The sequence below is a fragment of the Anopheles stephensi genome, chromosome 2, assembly GCF_013141755.1.
Source record: "Anopheles stephensi strain Indian chromosome 2, UCI_ANSTEP_V1.0, whole genome shotgun sequence".
Lineage (NCBI taxonomy): Eukaryota > Metazoa > Arthropoda > Insecta > Diptera > Culicidae > Anopheles > Anopheles stephensi.
Window position 1 is genome coordinate 36,123,957 of NC_050202.1, and position 17,297 is coordinate 36,141,253.

Sequence of the window (17,297 nt, forward strand, 5' to 3'; positions counted from 1 at the left end):
AAGAAACATAAACAACATTAATCATATAGCAGATGCCAATCTTGCACAAACATTCGAAAACGTAAACAACAACGTGAATAACACAACGGTTGACAATGTGCAACAGTCATTCGAACGATATTTCAGAACAATTGAAAAACAAGAAGGTAATAACTTCAGAGAAACTTTTGAAGAAGCAGAGCTGAATTTTTTAGAATAAACTCAGCGTTGCCTTACTTCTTATTCTATGGTAACGCTTCAGAACCACTCAAAATGTTAATTGATACTGGATCTAATAAAAATTACATACATCCAAAATATGCAAAAATTTCACACAAGGTTGATAAACCATTTTTCGTATCATCCGTAGCAGGAGATATTAAAATCGACGCTTATTCTCAAGCACGATTATTCAAACCATATTCAGATAAAATGCTAAAATTTTATCATTTAGAAAATTTAAAATCGTTTGATGCTATAATTGGACACGATTCACTAAAGGAAATTAAAGCAGTAATTGACACAGCCAATGAAATATTAATCATTGATGGCACACATGTCATTCCATTACAACAATACCAACTACAGGAAGTAAATAAAATAAACATTCGTGATAATCATCTGAACCAAAACGAAAAAAGAAAGCTACATGACCTATTACAGGAATATCAAGATCTTTTCCAACCACCAGATTTGAAACTACCTTGTACATCGCGAGTAAAAGCGACAATAAGAACAAAAGATGAATCACCATTTTATAGTAAAACGTATCCCTATCCCCAAGCACTTAAAGGTGAAGTTAACAAGCAAATTGAAAAACTCCTAAATGATGGAATCATCAGACCTTCGAAATCCCCATACAATGCACCAGTGTGGATTGTTCCAAAAAAACTGGATGCTGCCAATGAAAAAAAATATAGACTTGTCGTAGACTACAGAAAATTGAACACTCAAACAATAAGCGATAAATATCCTATTCCGGATCCATCTACTGTTTTAGCCAATCTAGGTTCAAATAAATATTTCACAACTCTTGACTTAGCGTCAGGATTTCATCAAGTACCTATGTCGGAAAATGATATCGAAAAAACTGCATTTTCAGTAAACAACGGAAAATATGAATTCGTACGCATGCCATTTGGTTTAAAAAATGCCCCTTCAATATTCCAACGCGTCATGGACGACACTTTAAGGGAACACATCGGAAAAATTTGTCACATTTACATCGATGACATAATCATTTTTAGCAAAACAGTTGAAGAACATCTGCAAAATTTAAGAATTGTTCTAGAAACTCTGAGAGCCGCTAATTTCAAAATACAACCGGATAAATCTGAATTTCTAAAGACAGAAGTTGAATTCCTCGGATTCATAGTCTCAAGTGAAGGACTTAAACCAAATATAAAAAAGATTGAAGCCATAAAAAAATTCCCAGAACCACAAAACCTTAAAGAACTAAGAAGATTCTTAGGAATGTCAGGTTACTACCGCAGGTTTATTAAAAACTATGCACAACTGGCAAAACCCATCACAAAACTCCTAAGAGGGGAGGATGGCCATCGCCAAATTTCCAAACACGAATCAAAAAATTTCCCTATTAAATTTGATCAAACCGCAAAAAACGCATTTCAAACCCTTAAAGACATAATATCTTCTAATGATGTTTTAGCTTTTCCAGATTTCCAGAAGCCATTCGAACTAACAACAGACGCATCGGAAAAAGCACTAGGAGCTGTGCTTTCACAAAAATGTCACGACGGTGATAGACCGATAACCTTCATTTCTCGTACTCTTTCCAAAACAGAGGAAAATTATGCAACCAACGAAAAGGAAATGCTTGCCATCGTTTGGGCACTACAAACATTGAGAAATTTCATATACGGAGCTAAAATTAATATTCATACAGATCATCAACCATTAACATTTGCTTTATCTCCGCAGAACAACAACGCAAAACTGAAAAGATGGAAATCTTTCATGGAGGAACACGATTACCAATTATTCTACAAACCCGGAAGATCAAACGTTGTAGCAGATGCACTTTCCCGTATACAACTAAACTCATTAACGCCAACTCAGCACTCAGCTGACGAAGACGATCATTCTTATATACCTTCAACAGAAGCACCAATTAATGTATTCCACAACCAACTAGTATTTAAAATTGGAACTAATTCTTCATACCAATTAATTACCCCTTTCCCAAAATTCAGAAGACATATTTTTATTGAACCAACATTTACTTCTGATTTTATCAAGGATAAATTCAAAAAATTAATCAATCCAAATGTAATTAATGGAATTCACACAGATGAACAAACAATGGGAATTATCCAAGAAGTTTATAAAACTCTCTACAATCCAAAAACAATCAAAGCTAGATTTTCCCAAAGACAAGTACAAGACCTATGCGATGAAGAAACACAAATTGAAGAAATCAAGAATATTCATAATTTTGCTCACAGAAATACTAAGGAAAACTCATTGCAATTTATAAAAAAATTCTACTTTCCCGGAATGAGAAAAAGTATTCAAAACATTGTAAAAAATTGTGAGATATGTAAAACAGAAAAATACGAGAGAAAACCCCAAGAATTTATACCAGTAAAAACACCAATACCGACATATCCTGGAGAAATTATCCATATTGACATATTTGCTTATAACGCAAACTTTTTATTTATCTCATCTATAGATAAATTTTCAAAATACGTTAAAATACGACCGATAAAATCGAAATCAATTGCTGATATAAAGGAAGTTTTACTACAACTCCTATATGACTGGGACTTACCAGCTCAAATTGTAATAGACAACGAATGTACGTTTGTCTCAAACGTTATCGAACAATCAATACTAAACCTAGGAACAAAAATATTTAAAACTCCAGTTAATCGTTCAGAAACGAATGGACAAATAGAACGTTGCCATTCAACAATTAGAGAAATCGCTAGATGCACAAAAAAACTCAATCCAGAGATGAGCATTATAACATTAGTACAACAAGCTGTTTATAAGTATAATCACAGCATTCATTCATTCATAAAGGATACACCACGAAATGTGTATGTAGGAGAAATATCAAACGATCCGCTAGAGAGATCAAGAATAAGAGAAAAAACAAATGAAAGAATACTACAGATATTCAAAAAGAATGAAGAAAAAATCAAAGATGAAAAATATAAGGATTACGTAGAAAACGAATATGCATTCGAAAAGAAAAAGACGAATAACAAACGCGAAAGTCGTTTTAATGCAGTAAAAGTAAAGGAGAATCATCCAACATATATTATCGATTCAAACAATCGAAAAATACATAAAGTAAACTTAAGAAAGTAATGAAAAAATATTAATACTTTTTCAAAATTGTTTTAACTATCGTTACAGAATACTTACGATCCTGTTGATCAAACTAATTTTCGCAGACATAAACATATATGATTTAAATAACAATCCATTAGCCATAATACCGATAGGTAAAGCTAAGATTCAAATTGGATACGTAAGAACAATACATCCAATAGATTTAACTGATATAAACGAAACAATAGAGAAAACATTACAAGATAGTCCAAATGGAAATTCTACTGAATCTATCGAAAATTTGATCAGCATAAAAGCTAGCATGCTAAAGGACACTTTTGCGAAAATCAAACCATTTGTGAAAAGACAAAAACGATGGGACACGATAGGCAAAATTTGGAAATGGATCGCTGGAACTCCAGACGCAGACGACCTACATGTCATAAACTCCACAATGAACTCCCTGATAGCAGAAAGCAACAAACAAATAATAATCAACCAAGGCTTCAACGACAGGTTGAAACAAATAACTGATGTCGCTAACCAAGTCGTAAATATCGAAAACGAACGCTATGAGTCACACCAAGTGGAAATTCGGAAACTTATTCTACTTTCCAACATAAATATGCTACAAGAAAAATTGGATGTCATAGAAGACGCTATACTGTTAGCTAAAAACGGTATTCCGAGCAGTAAGCTACTATCCCTTGAGGATCTGACATCAATAGAACAGTTTCTTGAGAAGAATAACATTAAATACAACACACCGGAAGAATTGCTAAGGCAATCAACTGCCCAAGTAGCAGTAAATGAATCTCATATACTATACATGCTAAAGTTCCCCAAACTATCTTCAAAAATCTACGAGCACGAATACATTGACTCGATAATACAACACGATGCACGTATAATCGTCACACAAAACTTTATATTACAAAATCAAACCCACGTATATTCCATGACAGAGAAGTGCCAACAACAAGAAGATGTTTATATATGTCCGCAAATCGGCATACAACAACCCACAACATGCATTCAACAAATTGTGAGAAGAGAAGATTCACAATGTGACTACGAAAAGATTTATAGTCGAGGCTTCATAAAAAGAATCAAAGACGACACAATACTAATCAACGACGCAATAGCAGAAATCGCATCAAACTGCAGCAAAATGAACCAAGTACTGAACGGTTCCTACGTCATACAATTCGAAAATTGTAACATTATCATTAATGGAGAAATTTATTCAAACGACGAAGTCACCATTCCTGGTAAACCATTCAAATCAACAGCAGGAATCAACATCGATAAGGGTGAAATCGAACATAAACCGCCTCTCCAACTCGTACAAAAACTCACCATAGAACATAGAGAAAAACTAAAAAGTATTAACTTGCAGAATGATTCTCTAAGATGGAAAATTAATGTATTCGGAGGAACTTTTGCATTCATATGCCTATGCGCATTTATAATCTGTTTATTCTTCCACTTCAAGAGAACGACGATAACAGTAAACATGACTCAAGCGAAACGACCAGAAACGTTCGTTAGCAGACCAACTTCATTCCACGCAGCAACGAGACTTTGAGGGCAAAGTCATTTAAGAGGGGAGGAGTTAAGACGACAGCGCAGTAAGGAGTTAAGACGACAGCGTAACACGAGAAACGCCACGCAGCAGAACGCGCCACCGATAAACAAACAAACCACAAAGCAGCGCGCACAACATAATTTGCAACGCAGCATTATTCAGCACGCAGCATAATTCAACACGGACCAGCGCACCAGCATCCATCCAAACAGTTCAGTTGATACTCAGACGCTAATCCGAACGGTTATTAACTCCGCCGGTCGATGGAAATAAAGTTAAGTTTTTTTTAAAAACACTTCTCCCGGACACCGTGCGTTAACTAAAGTATATCGCTATTAGAAAGACGGTTGACGCATAATAAATTGCTTGAATAAATAGGAAAGAAAGAGGCAAGGAGTAAAAATATAATTCTCTACAAGACAAGAAAAGGAAATCACGTTGGAAGAGGGATAATCGCTATTTTATGTGTCAGTTGGAACTGAGTGGGTGACCTGGGTTAATGGGGGGGAAAGAGAGAGAGATAGATAGAGAAGAATTCCCTAAAGTGGTGAAGGAAGATATTTGCTTTTTGGATGTCGGTGGATAACGAAAGGGTGGTTTGTATTAAAAAAAATAGAAAGGAAGTGAGAGCAAAAGAGAGAGAGAGAGAGAGTAGAGTAGAGAAAGAGAGGAAGAAGAGGAGGTGGCCTCTTCTTTGCCCGAACTGTTCCGTAGCAACGAGCTCAGAGGTGATGAGTCTCGGCGACAGGCTATGTCGTCGGATGAAGATGCCGCCGTCACCTCTGCTACAACATCCGGCCGCTAGCTGCGCAACAACATTCTCCATCAGAGTGGTGAGCCAGTCACCGTACAGCGCCAACATCAGCGACGTCCACTGGATGGCAAAGAGCGGAACAAAGGGTCCGAGCGTTAATGCCCGTTATAAGGGCCAAACCCCACCCTCCACTATGCCTCGCGGCGCTTTGTGGAGGGGATGCGGGCTGCGCACGTCGTGGGGTTTAGTCGGTAAAAATCCGGCATGCGGCTTCGATGGAGAAGCCGTATCTAAGAAGATTCCCCACGACGTAAAAGAAAAAAAAGCCAGTTATCCCTGTGGTAACTTTTCTGACACCTCTTGCTAAAAACTCGTTATAACCAAAAGGATCGTAAGGCCAAGCTTTCGCTGTCCCGGAGTGTACTGAACGCCGAGATCAAGTCAGCTTTTGTCCTTATGCTCAGCGTGTGGTTTCTGTCCACACTGAGCTGACCTTTGGACACCTCCGTTATCGTTTTGGAGATGTACCGCCCCAGTCAAACTCCGCACCTGGCACTGTCCATGACGTGGACCGATAGGTTTGCCCAGATGTCTTCGAGCCGGGCGGTGGCCGGACCCGGGCGCGAGAGTGCGGGCGGCGCAAACGAGCGTGCGCAGCGCCGGCCACGCGCCCACCGACGTACGCGTGCTTGACCCTTGCGGGCCACGGCTCACGGTCGGCGGGGCGCGATGGCACGGCGCGCGTCGCTGCTACGACACCACGGCACGGCTCCCGGGAGGCGCCTCCCAGCGACATGGCTGGACGCTGAGCGAGAAACACGGCGCATTGGGCAGCTGCAGGCTGACCGCCCGTCACGCTCCCGGCGGGGGAGTGAGTGACTGCAACGGCCCGGACCTGAGGCCCGCGCTTGTTCCACCGATCATGTAAGTAAGGCAACAGTAAGAGTGGTGGTATCTCAGAGGCGGGTCCGCACGAGACGGGCCCTCCCACGTATGCTGCACCTCCTATATCGCCTTACAATGCCAGACTAGAGTCAAGCTCAACAGGGTCTTCTTTCCCCGCTAGTGCTTCCAAGCCCGTTCCCTTGACTGTGGTTTCGCTAGATAGTAGATAGGGACAGAGGGAATCTCGTTAATCCATTCATGCGCGTCACTAATTAGATGACGAGGCATTTGGTTACCCTTTTTTTTTTTTTTTTTTTTTTTTTTGTTTACGGGGAGGGAACCTTCAAAAGGTACACCGTCACGGGGGCATGTCACGGCATGACAGTGCTCCCCGATCTGGGTTATGTGGGATTCACCGTGACACCAGGCCCGAGAAGCGGACTTGGCAACCGGTGGGACCTCACTATACCACTCCTCGACCTGATCCGACCCCTGCCGATGCGCTGAAGTGCGAAGTACTCCATGTAGGGACGTGTGTGCTGTGCACCCTTGCTGTTGTTGTTGTCCTAGTTGTCTGTGCTGCTGCTGCTGCTTCGCGTCTTCCTTCTGCCAGTGCTGCTCCAATCCGCTCGTCCGTTGCCGTAACTACCGGGCGGGTTTTTGCTCAAGCAAAGGCCCTGGTTACTCGTCGCTGCCGCTGCTGCATCCAAATTTGGTGTCCTATGTTGTGGAAAAGAGGAAGTTATTAGTGCCCAGCTTGCTCTCTCGTCCGCTGTCGATGTTGTCGCCGTCGTCTTGCCGTTGGCGGACTCTCCTCATTCCACCTCAGTTGAAGTGTTTTGAAGATCGTCCGAGCGGCAGTTCGAACCGCCTCCCATGTACTGCTGCTTGCACACATTTCCGCCGCTAGATTGTTCATCGTGAGGCGGGTGTGGCACTGCTGTTGCATCTCCTGCTGTGCCCGAGCGAACCGTGGACAGTGAAACATGACATGCTCGACATCCTCCACGGTGTTTTCACACACCGGGCAGTTTGGCGAGCCGTCCAGGATGCCTTTGTCGACGAAGTAGCTCCGGAGAAATCCATGACCTGTAAATAGTTGGGAAACGTAAAAGTCAACTTCTCCGTGCTTGCGATTCACCCAGGACATAATGTCTGGGATCATTCTCCTCGTCTTCAAACCCGGCGCTCTCTGTTGTTCTGCTCCAGCTGTCCACTGTTGCTGCCAGCGTCTCAGCGTCTCCTCACGCTGCCGTTCTCGTATTCCCGGTGCTGGACCGCCCCGCGCTGCCTTCTCGTCGTGGCAGCGTATGTCCTCCTCTAGGAGAAGAACTAACGGGATGGTACTAGCAACCACACAGGCGGCGTCGTATGAGGTCGTCTGAAAGGCGCTGGCAACTCGAAGCACCCCTGTCCGATGCGTTCTCTGGATCGTGGTGCGATGGATCTCCTTTTGAAGAAGTGACCGTCCCCACGCCGGTGCCGTATAGCGTACGATGCTGTTCCCCACGTTGACCAGCGGTCTCCTTCTGCTGCTCTTCGGTCCACATTTGTTCGGCATCAAGGCGGTCAGGGCATTCGTTATTCGAGATGCCTTGGTGCACACCTTCTCCAGATGCCGGCCGTGGTGCTGTTTGCGGCAGAGTTCGACCCCTAGGTACTTGAGCGATTCCTCCGAGTTAATCGTGTGCCCACCCGCAGTCAGTTGGCCTATCTGCGGGTTGTGATGGGTGCAGAAGATCATGTAGCCGGTCTTTTGGTGGGCCAGCTGCAGACCAACTCCGCTCATCCAGCGCTCGATCGTCTCAAGGTTCCTCGTAGCATGGTCGCTGACTTCCTGCGTATCTCTACCGATGAGGGTGAAGGCCACGTCGTCAGCAAATCCGATGATGTCCGCCCGCTTCCCGGACAACTCCACACGGAGAAGATCGTCGTACATGACGTTCCAGAGTGTTGGTCCTAAAACCGAACCCTGCGGAACACCAGCCGACACTGGTTGCGAAACCAGCCCTTCATCCGTCTCGTAGTGGAGTGTGCGATTGACGAAGTAGTTCCGCAGCATCGCCTGAAGGTACGGTGGCGTGTTTCTTCTCTGCAGAGCTTCTCCAATCGCTGTCCAGTTGGCCATGTTGAAGGCGTTCTTCACGTCGATTGTCACCATCGCACACAGTCGGTCGCCTTTGCGCTTCTTGTCCAGCGCAACTCTTCCGTTGGCGAGCACCCTGTTGATGGCGTCCATAGTGGAGCGTCCTTTCCGGAATCCATACTGAGCATCAGCCAGTCCTCCCGTGGCATCGAGATGATCCGTGAGCCTGCGCTGTATGAGTCGCTCAAGCACTTTACCAAGGACGCTCAGCAGACAGATTGGCCGGTACGACGACGACTCCCCGGGTGGTTTCCCTGCCTTGGAGAACAGCACCAATCGTTGCCTTTTCCATTCCTCCGGGAAGTGGCCGCAGTTAATGTAGTGCTGGAACGTTCTCCTGAAGACGCCGGGAAAAGCCTTCATCGCTGTTATCAGGGCCACGTTTGGGATGTTATCATCACCGGGGGCGCGCTGTGGGTTGAGCGATTTTGGAATGCTCACCAACTCGTCCTCAGTAACTGGATCCCGCTCCGAGTCCTGATCCGTCCATTCTGCCAATGTTGGCCACTCCATAGGTGGCCGCTCTGGAAAGAGCTCCCCGACGATGTGGCGCAGTTTAGTGGGATCCCGTTCCATAGGCACGCGAGCTCCTTCCCATTGCTGCTTCTTGATTTTGTAGCCGGGCCCGAATCCGTGAGGCCCCAGCTGTTCGGGCAACTCGTCGCTGCTGGCCTTCTTGCTGGCCTTGACCGCTCGATCCAGTGCTGCCCTCGCTGCAGTATAAGCCGGCCGCCTTTCGTCTCGTTGTTCGTCCGTTCGGGCTCTCCGTAGTCTTCTGCGCATTCCGATGTAGGTCCGTCGTAACTGGGCAATCTCGTCATTCCACCAGTACACTGATCGTCTTCCCCCTCTGGCTGCCGGCAGTCGCGGCATTGTGGCGTCGCACGCTGTGGACATTGCTTGCGTCAGCTCATCTGCCATTAGAGTACGGTCATGGATGTCTAACGACCCCATGATCTCGACGAACAGGTCCTCGTTGAAGAACCGAGTTGCCCATCTGCCCTCCGTTGCCTGTTGCTGTCCTCGACCAGTGCTTGTCTGTGCCGTCGTCCTCCCAACCGTAAACTTGATGGTGTTATGGTCGCTCGGATTTTCGTCGCAGACTCGCCAGTTGTTGTCGCCCACGAGAGACCTGCTACAAAAGGTTACGTCGACAATGGAGCTGCGGCCACTGTGGCTGACCCATGTTGGCCGGTTACCCCGGTTCAACAGGACCAGTTCGAGCGAAGCCGCTGCGTCCATCACGATTGCTCCCCTGTGCACCCGCTCTCCATCGTTGCTCCTACGCTCCATTCCCCACGCTCCTGACCAGGCGTTGACGTCTCCGCCGATCACGGTGTCCCGGTTGCGTGGAATCACAGACGCTATTTCAGTCCACTTACGTCTGTAGTCTTCTATCGTCGCATTGGGACCCACAGGAGGTAGATATACAGAGCAGAACACAATGCCGCGCATCTCCACCACGACGAAGCTGTCCCGCCGGTTCTCGATGATGCGCTGGATGGGGTATCTTCCTGTTGAAACCGCTGCGACTCTGCCCGTCGGGTCCACCACCCAGTTGCTATTGTTCTCTGGGATCCGGTATGGATCTGAGAGCAGCAAGAGGTCGTGGCCCTCCGTTCGGGCCGTCTGCAGCAGCATGTCCTGGGCCAGCTGGCTGTGGTTCAGGTTCTGTTGGAGGACCTTAGGCGCGCCGGTTGGGCCGTGAAGGTACTACGTCTCCTACTTGGCGGCACTGGCGCTGTCCAAACGAGTGCCCGATTGCTTCCGGGCCCTTGCAGACTAGGCACTTCCGCTCCTTAACACACTGTCCCGTGTGTTTTGGTTCTGCGCAGCGATGGCATTTGCTCGACCGGTCCTTTCCACGGCAGTGGGACGCAATGTGGCCGTACTCGTAGCAGCGGTAGCACTGGCGCTTCGCCTCCACCTTCTTCAGCCGACAGCACCGACTGAACCCGATGACGTGCTGATTTTGCAGAACCGCATCTGTAACCGCCGCTTCCGGACAGCCGAAGAACGCTACTAGCGTTCCGTAGCTGGAATTGGCGGTGCTGATCTATTCCGCGTACAGCGTCACTCCCAGGGCGGCGCTCAGGTCCGTGGCGATCTCCTCGTTTGAGCAGCTTGGGGGGATGTTGGTGCAGATCAGCCTGGTGGTGGGGGTCCTTGGTCGGACTTTTGCCTTGTCCTCCAGCGCAGCCGATACCCTCTTCCACATTTCCAGGGTTTCCGCGTGGTCTGTGCAGGAGAGTTCCAGAAGAATATTCCCCTGGAAGTTCGTCCTCGTGCGCACGACCTTCTGCCGGTCATCCCCGAGCTTTTCCTGCAGAATACGCATGATGTCCTTCTGGGTGGTGGAGTTGATGGTTTCCACCTCCAGCGCGTCCGGCTGCCTACTGCTGCGTTTTGGTGACTGTTGCTCCCTCGGTGGCTGCTGCTGCTCCGGCTGCGGCTTTTGTAACTGAGCTGCTGCAATGACCGCGGCCTCCTGCTTGCGTTGCTGCTTCCGAGCCCGTCGCTTCGCCTGCTTGCTCATGACCTTTGTCCATTCGGCCTCGGGTTCGTGAGACTTGTCCTTGATCTGGGTTTGTCCGTTTGCGTTTTTGTTGTCCTTTTTCCTTTCCGTGTCGGTCCCGTTTTTCTGGGGTGAGGTCTTGGTGTTCTTTTTCTTATTTTTCTTGCTGCGTTTAGTTTCCAGTCCGGTTTTTGCAGATGTTGTGGCGTCGTCTGTCGTCTGAGGGATGTCCGTTGTGGTTGGAGGGATGTCTGGTGTTTGTTCTTGTTCGCTAGCCAAGTCGGTCGTTGTGCCTATGTCATGTGGTTGTTGTCCTGTTGCTATTGCTTTTGCCAATTTTGTTAGGCTGTCCATTTTCCTCAAGAGTTCCGTATTAGCCTCACTGATTATCTCCGCCATGTGCAGAGTGAGTGCAAGCTCGTTCATCGAGATTCCCGGGGGCAGCGGAACCGCTGGAGGTGGAATGGGCGGCATGGCCTCCATGTTTGGGGGCTCGGCCACCACCTCCTTATCTCACTCGGCTCCCCGCTCCTCGGGTCCCCCGACAAGGTCTAGCTCGCTCTCCTCCACACATGTCAGAGGCTCGGCTGGGTCAGTCGATGTCGAAGTGTTTTTTGTCGTGGTCATTGTTTTGTTATCGTCGATTACCTCGGCCAGTACTACGAGGACGGACCTGATGGCGGCCTCCCAGTCCCTCGGCAGCGCAGAGAAGCCCCTAGTTTTCTGGCCGTCGCGTATAGTACGCACGAAACCAGTCAACATAGCACTTGCCCGCTCCACCGGATTGACCCGTCGGCCGCCAGCAGGGTATCGCTCGAGGAAAGTCTCTATCGTTTGTCCAGTCGGTGTTTTGTCGGTTGCGTCTGTGTCCACCTCGATAACCGGCTGCAATGTCGACCGGCGTACCATGCTCACCCCAACTAGGGTTCTTCTCGCAGATGCAGAAGTTCCAGCTGTCGTGGGGGCAGTCCCGGTCGGCATTGAGCCTCGCGTCATCCGTCGGGTGTACAGGGTTTCCTGTCTGGTGGTTATCGGGAGTGGTGATACACCTCCATTCGTCGAGTGTCGTCGGGTGGCTATGCGGCGTGGTGCCGACAGCCGACCCGGGGATGCCGTTAGTCTTGTCTTGGAGGCGCTTCTGGTGATAGTCGGCATGATGGGAGAAAAAGAAAAAGGAGAGAGAGAGAGAGAGAACGAAAAGAAAGAAAAGGAATTTCCTACCGGACGAGAAAGAGAGAGATCGCAGACTGGAAAGAAAGAAGGTCACAAAAAGAAAGAGAAAATTGCTAAAAAGAGGGAAAAAAGCAGAAGAAAAGGAAGAAAGAACGCTAAAAAGAAAGAAGTCGCTAAAAGAAAGAAAATCAAAGACAAGAAGGAAGCAAACGCTAAGAAGAAAGAAAACTGCTAAAGAGAAAGAAATCGCAGATGAGATGAATGCAGAGCACTGAAAAGAAAGGAAAAAAATCGCTAAACCGGAAGAAAATCGTATGCAAGAAAAAAAATCGCAGAAACAGAAAATTGCTGAAAGAAGGAAAATCGCTGTTTGATGCCAGTTGAAGCTGAATAAATGGCCCGAATTATTCGGAGAACAAGTGAGAGTAAGAAAAAAGAAGAGAGAGAAAGAGAGAGAATAATTCCCTACACGACACGAAATGGAGAAGATTGCCGAAAAGGAAAGGAAATCGCTTGAATGAAATTTAAATGTAGACAAGAAGGGAGAAAATTGCCGAAGAGATAGAAAAGATCGCTGGAAATCAAAAAAATCGCACGAAAGAAAGAACAAAAGTAAAAGGCTGAAAATGATGGAGAAATCTTTAACAGAAGGAAAATCGCAGGCAAGAAGGAATAAAATCGCTGAAAAGAAAAGAAATTCGCTAAGAGAGGGAAAATTGCTATTTATATGTCGGTTAATGCAGAAAAATTGCCTGTTTAACTGAATGAGAATAAGAAAGCATTGATTTTCCCACCACAAGAAGGAGTAAAAATTCGAAAAAGGGGAAAGGAAAATCGCGAAAGAAAGTATATCGCTATTAGAAAGACGGTTGACGCATAATAAATTGCTTGAATAAATAGGAAAGAAAGAGGCAAGGAGTAAAAATATAATTCTTTACAAGACAAGAAAAGGAAATCACGTTGGAAGAGGGATAATCGCTATTTTATGTGTCAGTTGGAACTGAGTGGGTGACCTGGGTTAATGGGGGGGAAAGAGAGAGAGATAGAGAGAGAAGAATTCCCTAAAGTGGTGAAGGAAGATATTTGCTTTTTGGATGTCGGTGGATAACGAAAGGGTGGTTTGTATTAAAAAAAATAGAAAGGAAGTGAGAGCAAAAGAGAGAGAGAGAGAGAGTAGAGTAGAGAAAGAGAGGAAGAAGAGGAGGTGGCCTCTTCTTTGCCCGAACTGTTCCGTAGCAACGAGCTCAGAGGTGATGAGTCTCGGCGACAGGCTATGTCGTCGGATGAAGATGCCGCCGTCACCTCTGCTACAACATCCGGCCGCTAGCTGCGCAACAACATTCTCCATCAGAGTGGTGAGCCAGTCACCGTACAGCGCCAACATCAGCGACGTCCACTGGATGGCAAAGAGCGGAACAAAGGGTCCGAGCGTTAATGCCCGTTATAAGGGCCAAACCCCACCCTCCACTATGCCTCGCGGCGCTTTGTGGAGGGGATGCGGGCTGCGCACGTCGTGGGGTTTAGTCGGTAAAAATCCGGCATGCGGCTTCGATGGAGAAGCCGTATCTAAGAAGATTCCCCACGACGTAAAAGAAAAAAAAGCCAGTTATCCCTGTGGTAACTTTTCTGACACCTCTTGCTAAAAACTCGTTATAACCAAAAGGATCGTAAGGCCAAGCTTTCGCTGTCCCGGAGTGTACTGAACGCCGAGATCAAGTCAGCTTTTGTCCTTATGCTCAGCGTGTGGTTTCTGTCCACACTGAGCTGACCTTTGGACACCTCCGTTATCGTTTTGGAGATGTACCGCCCCAGTCAAACTCCGCACCTGGCACTGTCCATGACGTGGACCGATAGGTTTGCCCAGATGTCTTCGAGCCGGGCGGTGGCCGGACCCGGGCGCGAGAGTGCGGGCGGCGCAAACGAGCGTGCGCAGCGCCGGCCACGCGCCCACCGACGTACGCGTGCTTGACCCTTGCGGGCCACGGTTCACGGTCGGCGGGGCGCGATGGCACGGCGCGCGTCGCTGCTACGACACCACGGCACGGCTCCCGGGAGGCGCCTCCCAGCGACATGGCTGGACGCTGAGCGAGAAACACGGCGCATTGGGCAGCTGCAGGCTGGCCGCCCGTCACGCTCCCGGCGGGGGAGTGAGTGACTGCAACGGCCCGGACCTGAGGCCCGCGCTTGTTCCACCGATCATGTAAGTAAGGCAACAGTAAGAGTGGTGGTATCTCAGAGGCGGGTCCGCACGAGACGGGCCCTCCCACGTATGCTGCACCTCCTATATCGCCTTACAATGCCAGACTAGAGTCAAGCTCAACAGGGTCTTCTTTCCCCGCTAGTGCTTCCAAGCCCGTTCCCTTGACTGTGGTTTCGCTAGATAGTAGATAGGGACAGAGGGAATCTCGTTAATCCATTCATGCGCGTCACTAATTAGATGACGAGGCATTTGGTTACCCTTTTTTTTTTTTTTTTTTTTTTTTTGTTTACGGGGAGGGAACCTTCAAAAGGTACACCGTCACGGGGGCATGTCACGGCATGACAGTGCTCCCCGATCTGGGTTATGTGGGATTCACCGTGACACCAGGCCCGAGAAGCGGACTTGGCAACCGGTGGGACCTCACTAAACCACTCCTCGACCTGATCCGACCCCTGCCGATGCGCTGAAGTGCGAAGTACTCCATGTAGGGACGTGTGTGCTGTGCACCCTTGCTGTTGTTGTTGTCCTAGTTGTCTGTGCTGCTGCTGCTGCTTCGCGTCTTCCTTCTGCTAGTGCTGCTCCAATCCGCTCGTCCGTTGCCGTAACTACCGGGCGGGTTTTTGCTCAAGCAAAGGCCCTGGTTACTCGTCGCTGCCGCTGCTGCATCCAAATTTGGTGTCCTATGTTGTGGAAAAGAGGAAGTTATTAGTGCCCAGCTTGCTCTCTCGTCCGCTGTCGATGTTGTCGCCGTCGTCTTGCCGTTGGCGGACTCTCCTCATTCCACCTCAGTTGAAGTGTTTTGAAGATCGTCCGAGCGGCAGTTCGAACCGCCTCCCATGTACTGCTGCTTGCACACATTTCCGCCGCTAGATTGTTCATCGTGAGGCGGGTGTGGCACTGCTGTTGCATCTCCTGCTGTGCCCGAGCGAACCGTGGACAGTGAAACATGACATGCTCGACATCCTCCACGGTGTTTTCACACACCGGGCAGTTTGGCGAGCCGTCCAGGATGCCTTTGTCGACGAAGTAGCTCCGGAGAAATCCATGACCTGTAAATAGTTGGGAAACGTAAAAGTCAACTTCTCCGTGCTTGCGATTCACCCAGGACATAATGTCTGGGATCATTCTCCTCGTCTTCAAACCCGGCGCTCTCTGTTGTTCTGCTCCAGCTGTCCACTGTTGCTGCCAGCGTCTCAGCGTCTCCTCACGCTGCCGTTCTCGTATTCCCGGTGCTGGACCGCCCCGCGCTGCCTTCTCGTCGTGGCAGCGTATGTCCTCCTCTAGGAGAAGAACTAACGGGATGGTACTAGCAACCACACAGGCGGCGTCGTATGAGGTCGTCTGAAAGGCGCTGGCAACTCGAAGCACCCCTGTCCGATGCGTTCTCTGGATCGTGGTGCGATGGATCTCCTTTTGAAGAAGTGACCGTCCCCACGCCGGTGCCGTATAGCGTACGATGCTGTTCCCCACGTTGACCAGCGGTCTCCTTCTGCTGCTCTTCGGTCCACATTTGTTCGGCATCAAGGCGGTCAGGGCATTCGTTATTCGAGATGCCTTGGTGCACACCTTCTCCAGATGCCGGCCGTGGTGCTGTTTGCGGCAGAGTTCGACCCCTAGGTACTTGAGCGATTCCTCCGAGTTAATCGTGTGCCCACCCGCAGTCAGTTGGCCTATCTGCGGGTTGTGATGGGTGCAGAAGATCATGTAGCCAGTCTTTTGGTGGGCCAGCTGTAGACCAACTCCGCTCATCCAGCGCTCGATCGTCTCAAGGTTCCTCGTAGCATGGTCGCTGACTTCCTGCGTATCTCTACCGATGAGGGTGAAGGCCACGTCGTCAGCAAATCCGATGATGTCCGCCCGCTTCCCGGACAACTCCACACGGAGAAGATCGTCGTACATGACGTTCCAGAGTGTTGGTCCTAAAACCGAACCCTGCGGAACACCAGCCGACACTGGTTGCGAAACCAGCCCTTCATCCGTCTCGTAGTGGAGTGTGCGATTGACGAAGTAGTTCCGCAGCATCGCCTGAAGGTACGGTGGCGTGTTTCTTCTCTGCAGAGCTTCTCCAATCGCTGTCCAGTTGGCCATGTTGAAGGCGTTCTTCACGTCGATTGTCACCATCGCACACAGTCGGTCGCCTTTGCGCTTCTTGTCCAGCGCAACTCTTCCGTTGGCGAGCACCCTGTTGATGGCGTCCATAGTGGAGCGTCCTTTCCGGAATCCATACTGAGCATCAGCCAGTCCTCCCGTGGCATCGAGATGATCCGTGAGCCTGCGCTGTATGAGTCGCTCAAGCACTTTACCAAGGACGCTCAGCAGACAGATTGGCCGGTACGACGACGACTCCCCGGGTGGTTTCCCTGCCTTGGAGAACAGCACCAATCGTTGCCTTTTCCATTCCTCCGGGAAGTGGCCGCAGTTAATGTAGTGCTGGAACGTTCTCCTGAAGACGCCGGGAAAAGCCTTCATCGCTGTTATCAGGGCCACGTTTGGGATGTTATCATCACCGGGGGCGCGCTGTGGGTTGAGCGATTTTGCAATGCTCACCAACTCGTCCTCAGTAACTGGATCCCGCTCCGAGTCCTGATCCGTCCATTCTGCCAATGTTGGCCACTCCATAGGTGGCCGCTCTGGAAAGAGCTCCCCGACGATGTGGCGCAGTTTAGTGGGATCCCGTTCCATAGGCACGCGAGCTCCTTCCCATTGCTGCTTCTTGATTTTGTAGCCGGGCCCGAATCCGTGAGGTCCCAGCTG

General features: G+C 48.6%; 1 protein-coding gene across 1 annotated transcript; it reads right to left on the minus strand.

Annotated features, from left to right (window-relative positions):
- Positions 1–10,651: 10,651 nt before the first annotated feature.
- LOC118508419 (myb-like protein K) lies at positions 10,652–11,813 on the minus strand. Its single transcript, XM_036048190.1, has 2 exons — positions 11,022–11,813; positions 10,652–10,811 (listed from the first exon to the last, which is right to left on the minus strand). The coding sequence occupies exons 1-2, from the start codon at positions 11,651–11,653 to the stop codon at positions 10,712–10,714; spliced, it is 732 nt and encodes a 243-aa protein (XP_035904083.1). The 5' UTR covers positions 11,654–11,813; the 3' UTR covers positions 10,652–10,711.
- Between the last annotated feature and the right edge of the window lie 5,484 nt (positions 11,814–17,297).

Bases quoted from the DNA above. Each gene is read 5' to 3' on its own strand.
- LOC118508419 (XM_036048190.1), bottom strand. From the start codon at position 11,653: ATGGAGGCCATGCCGCCCATTCCACCTCCAGCGGTTCCGCTGCCCCCG. The intron at 10,812-11,021 runs CATCAACTCCAC...AAGGACCCCCAC, and splicing joins GACGCGCTGGAGGTGGAAAC to CACCAGGCTGATCTGCACCA.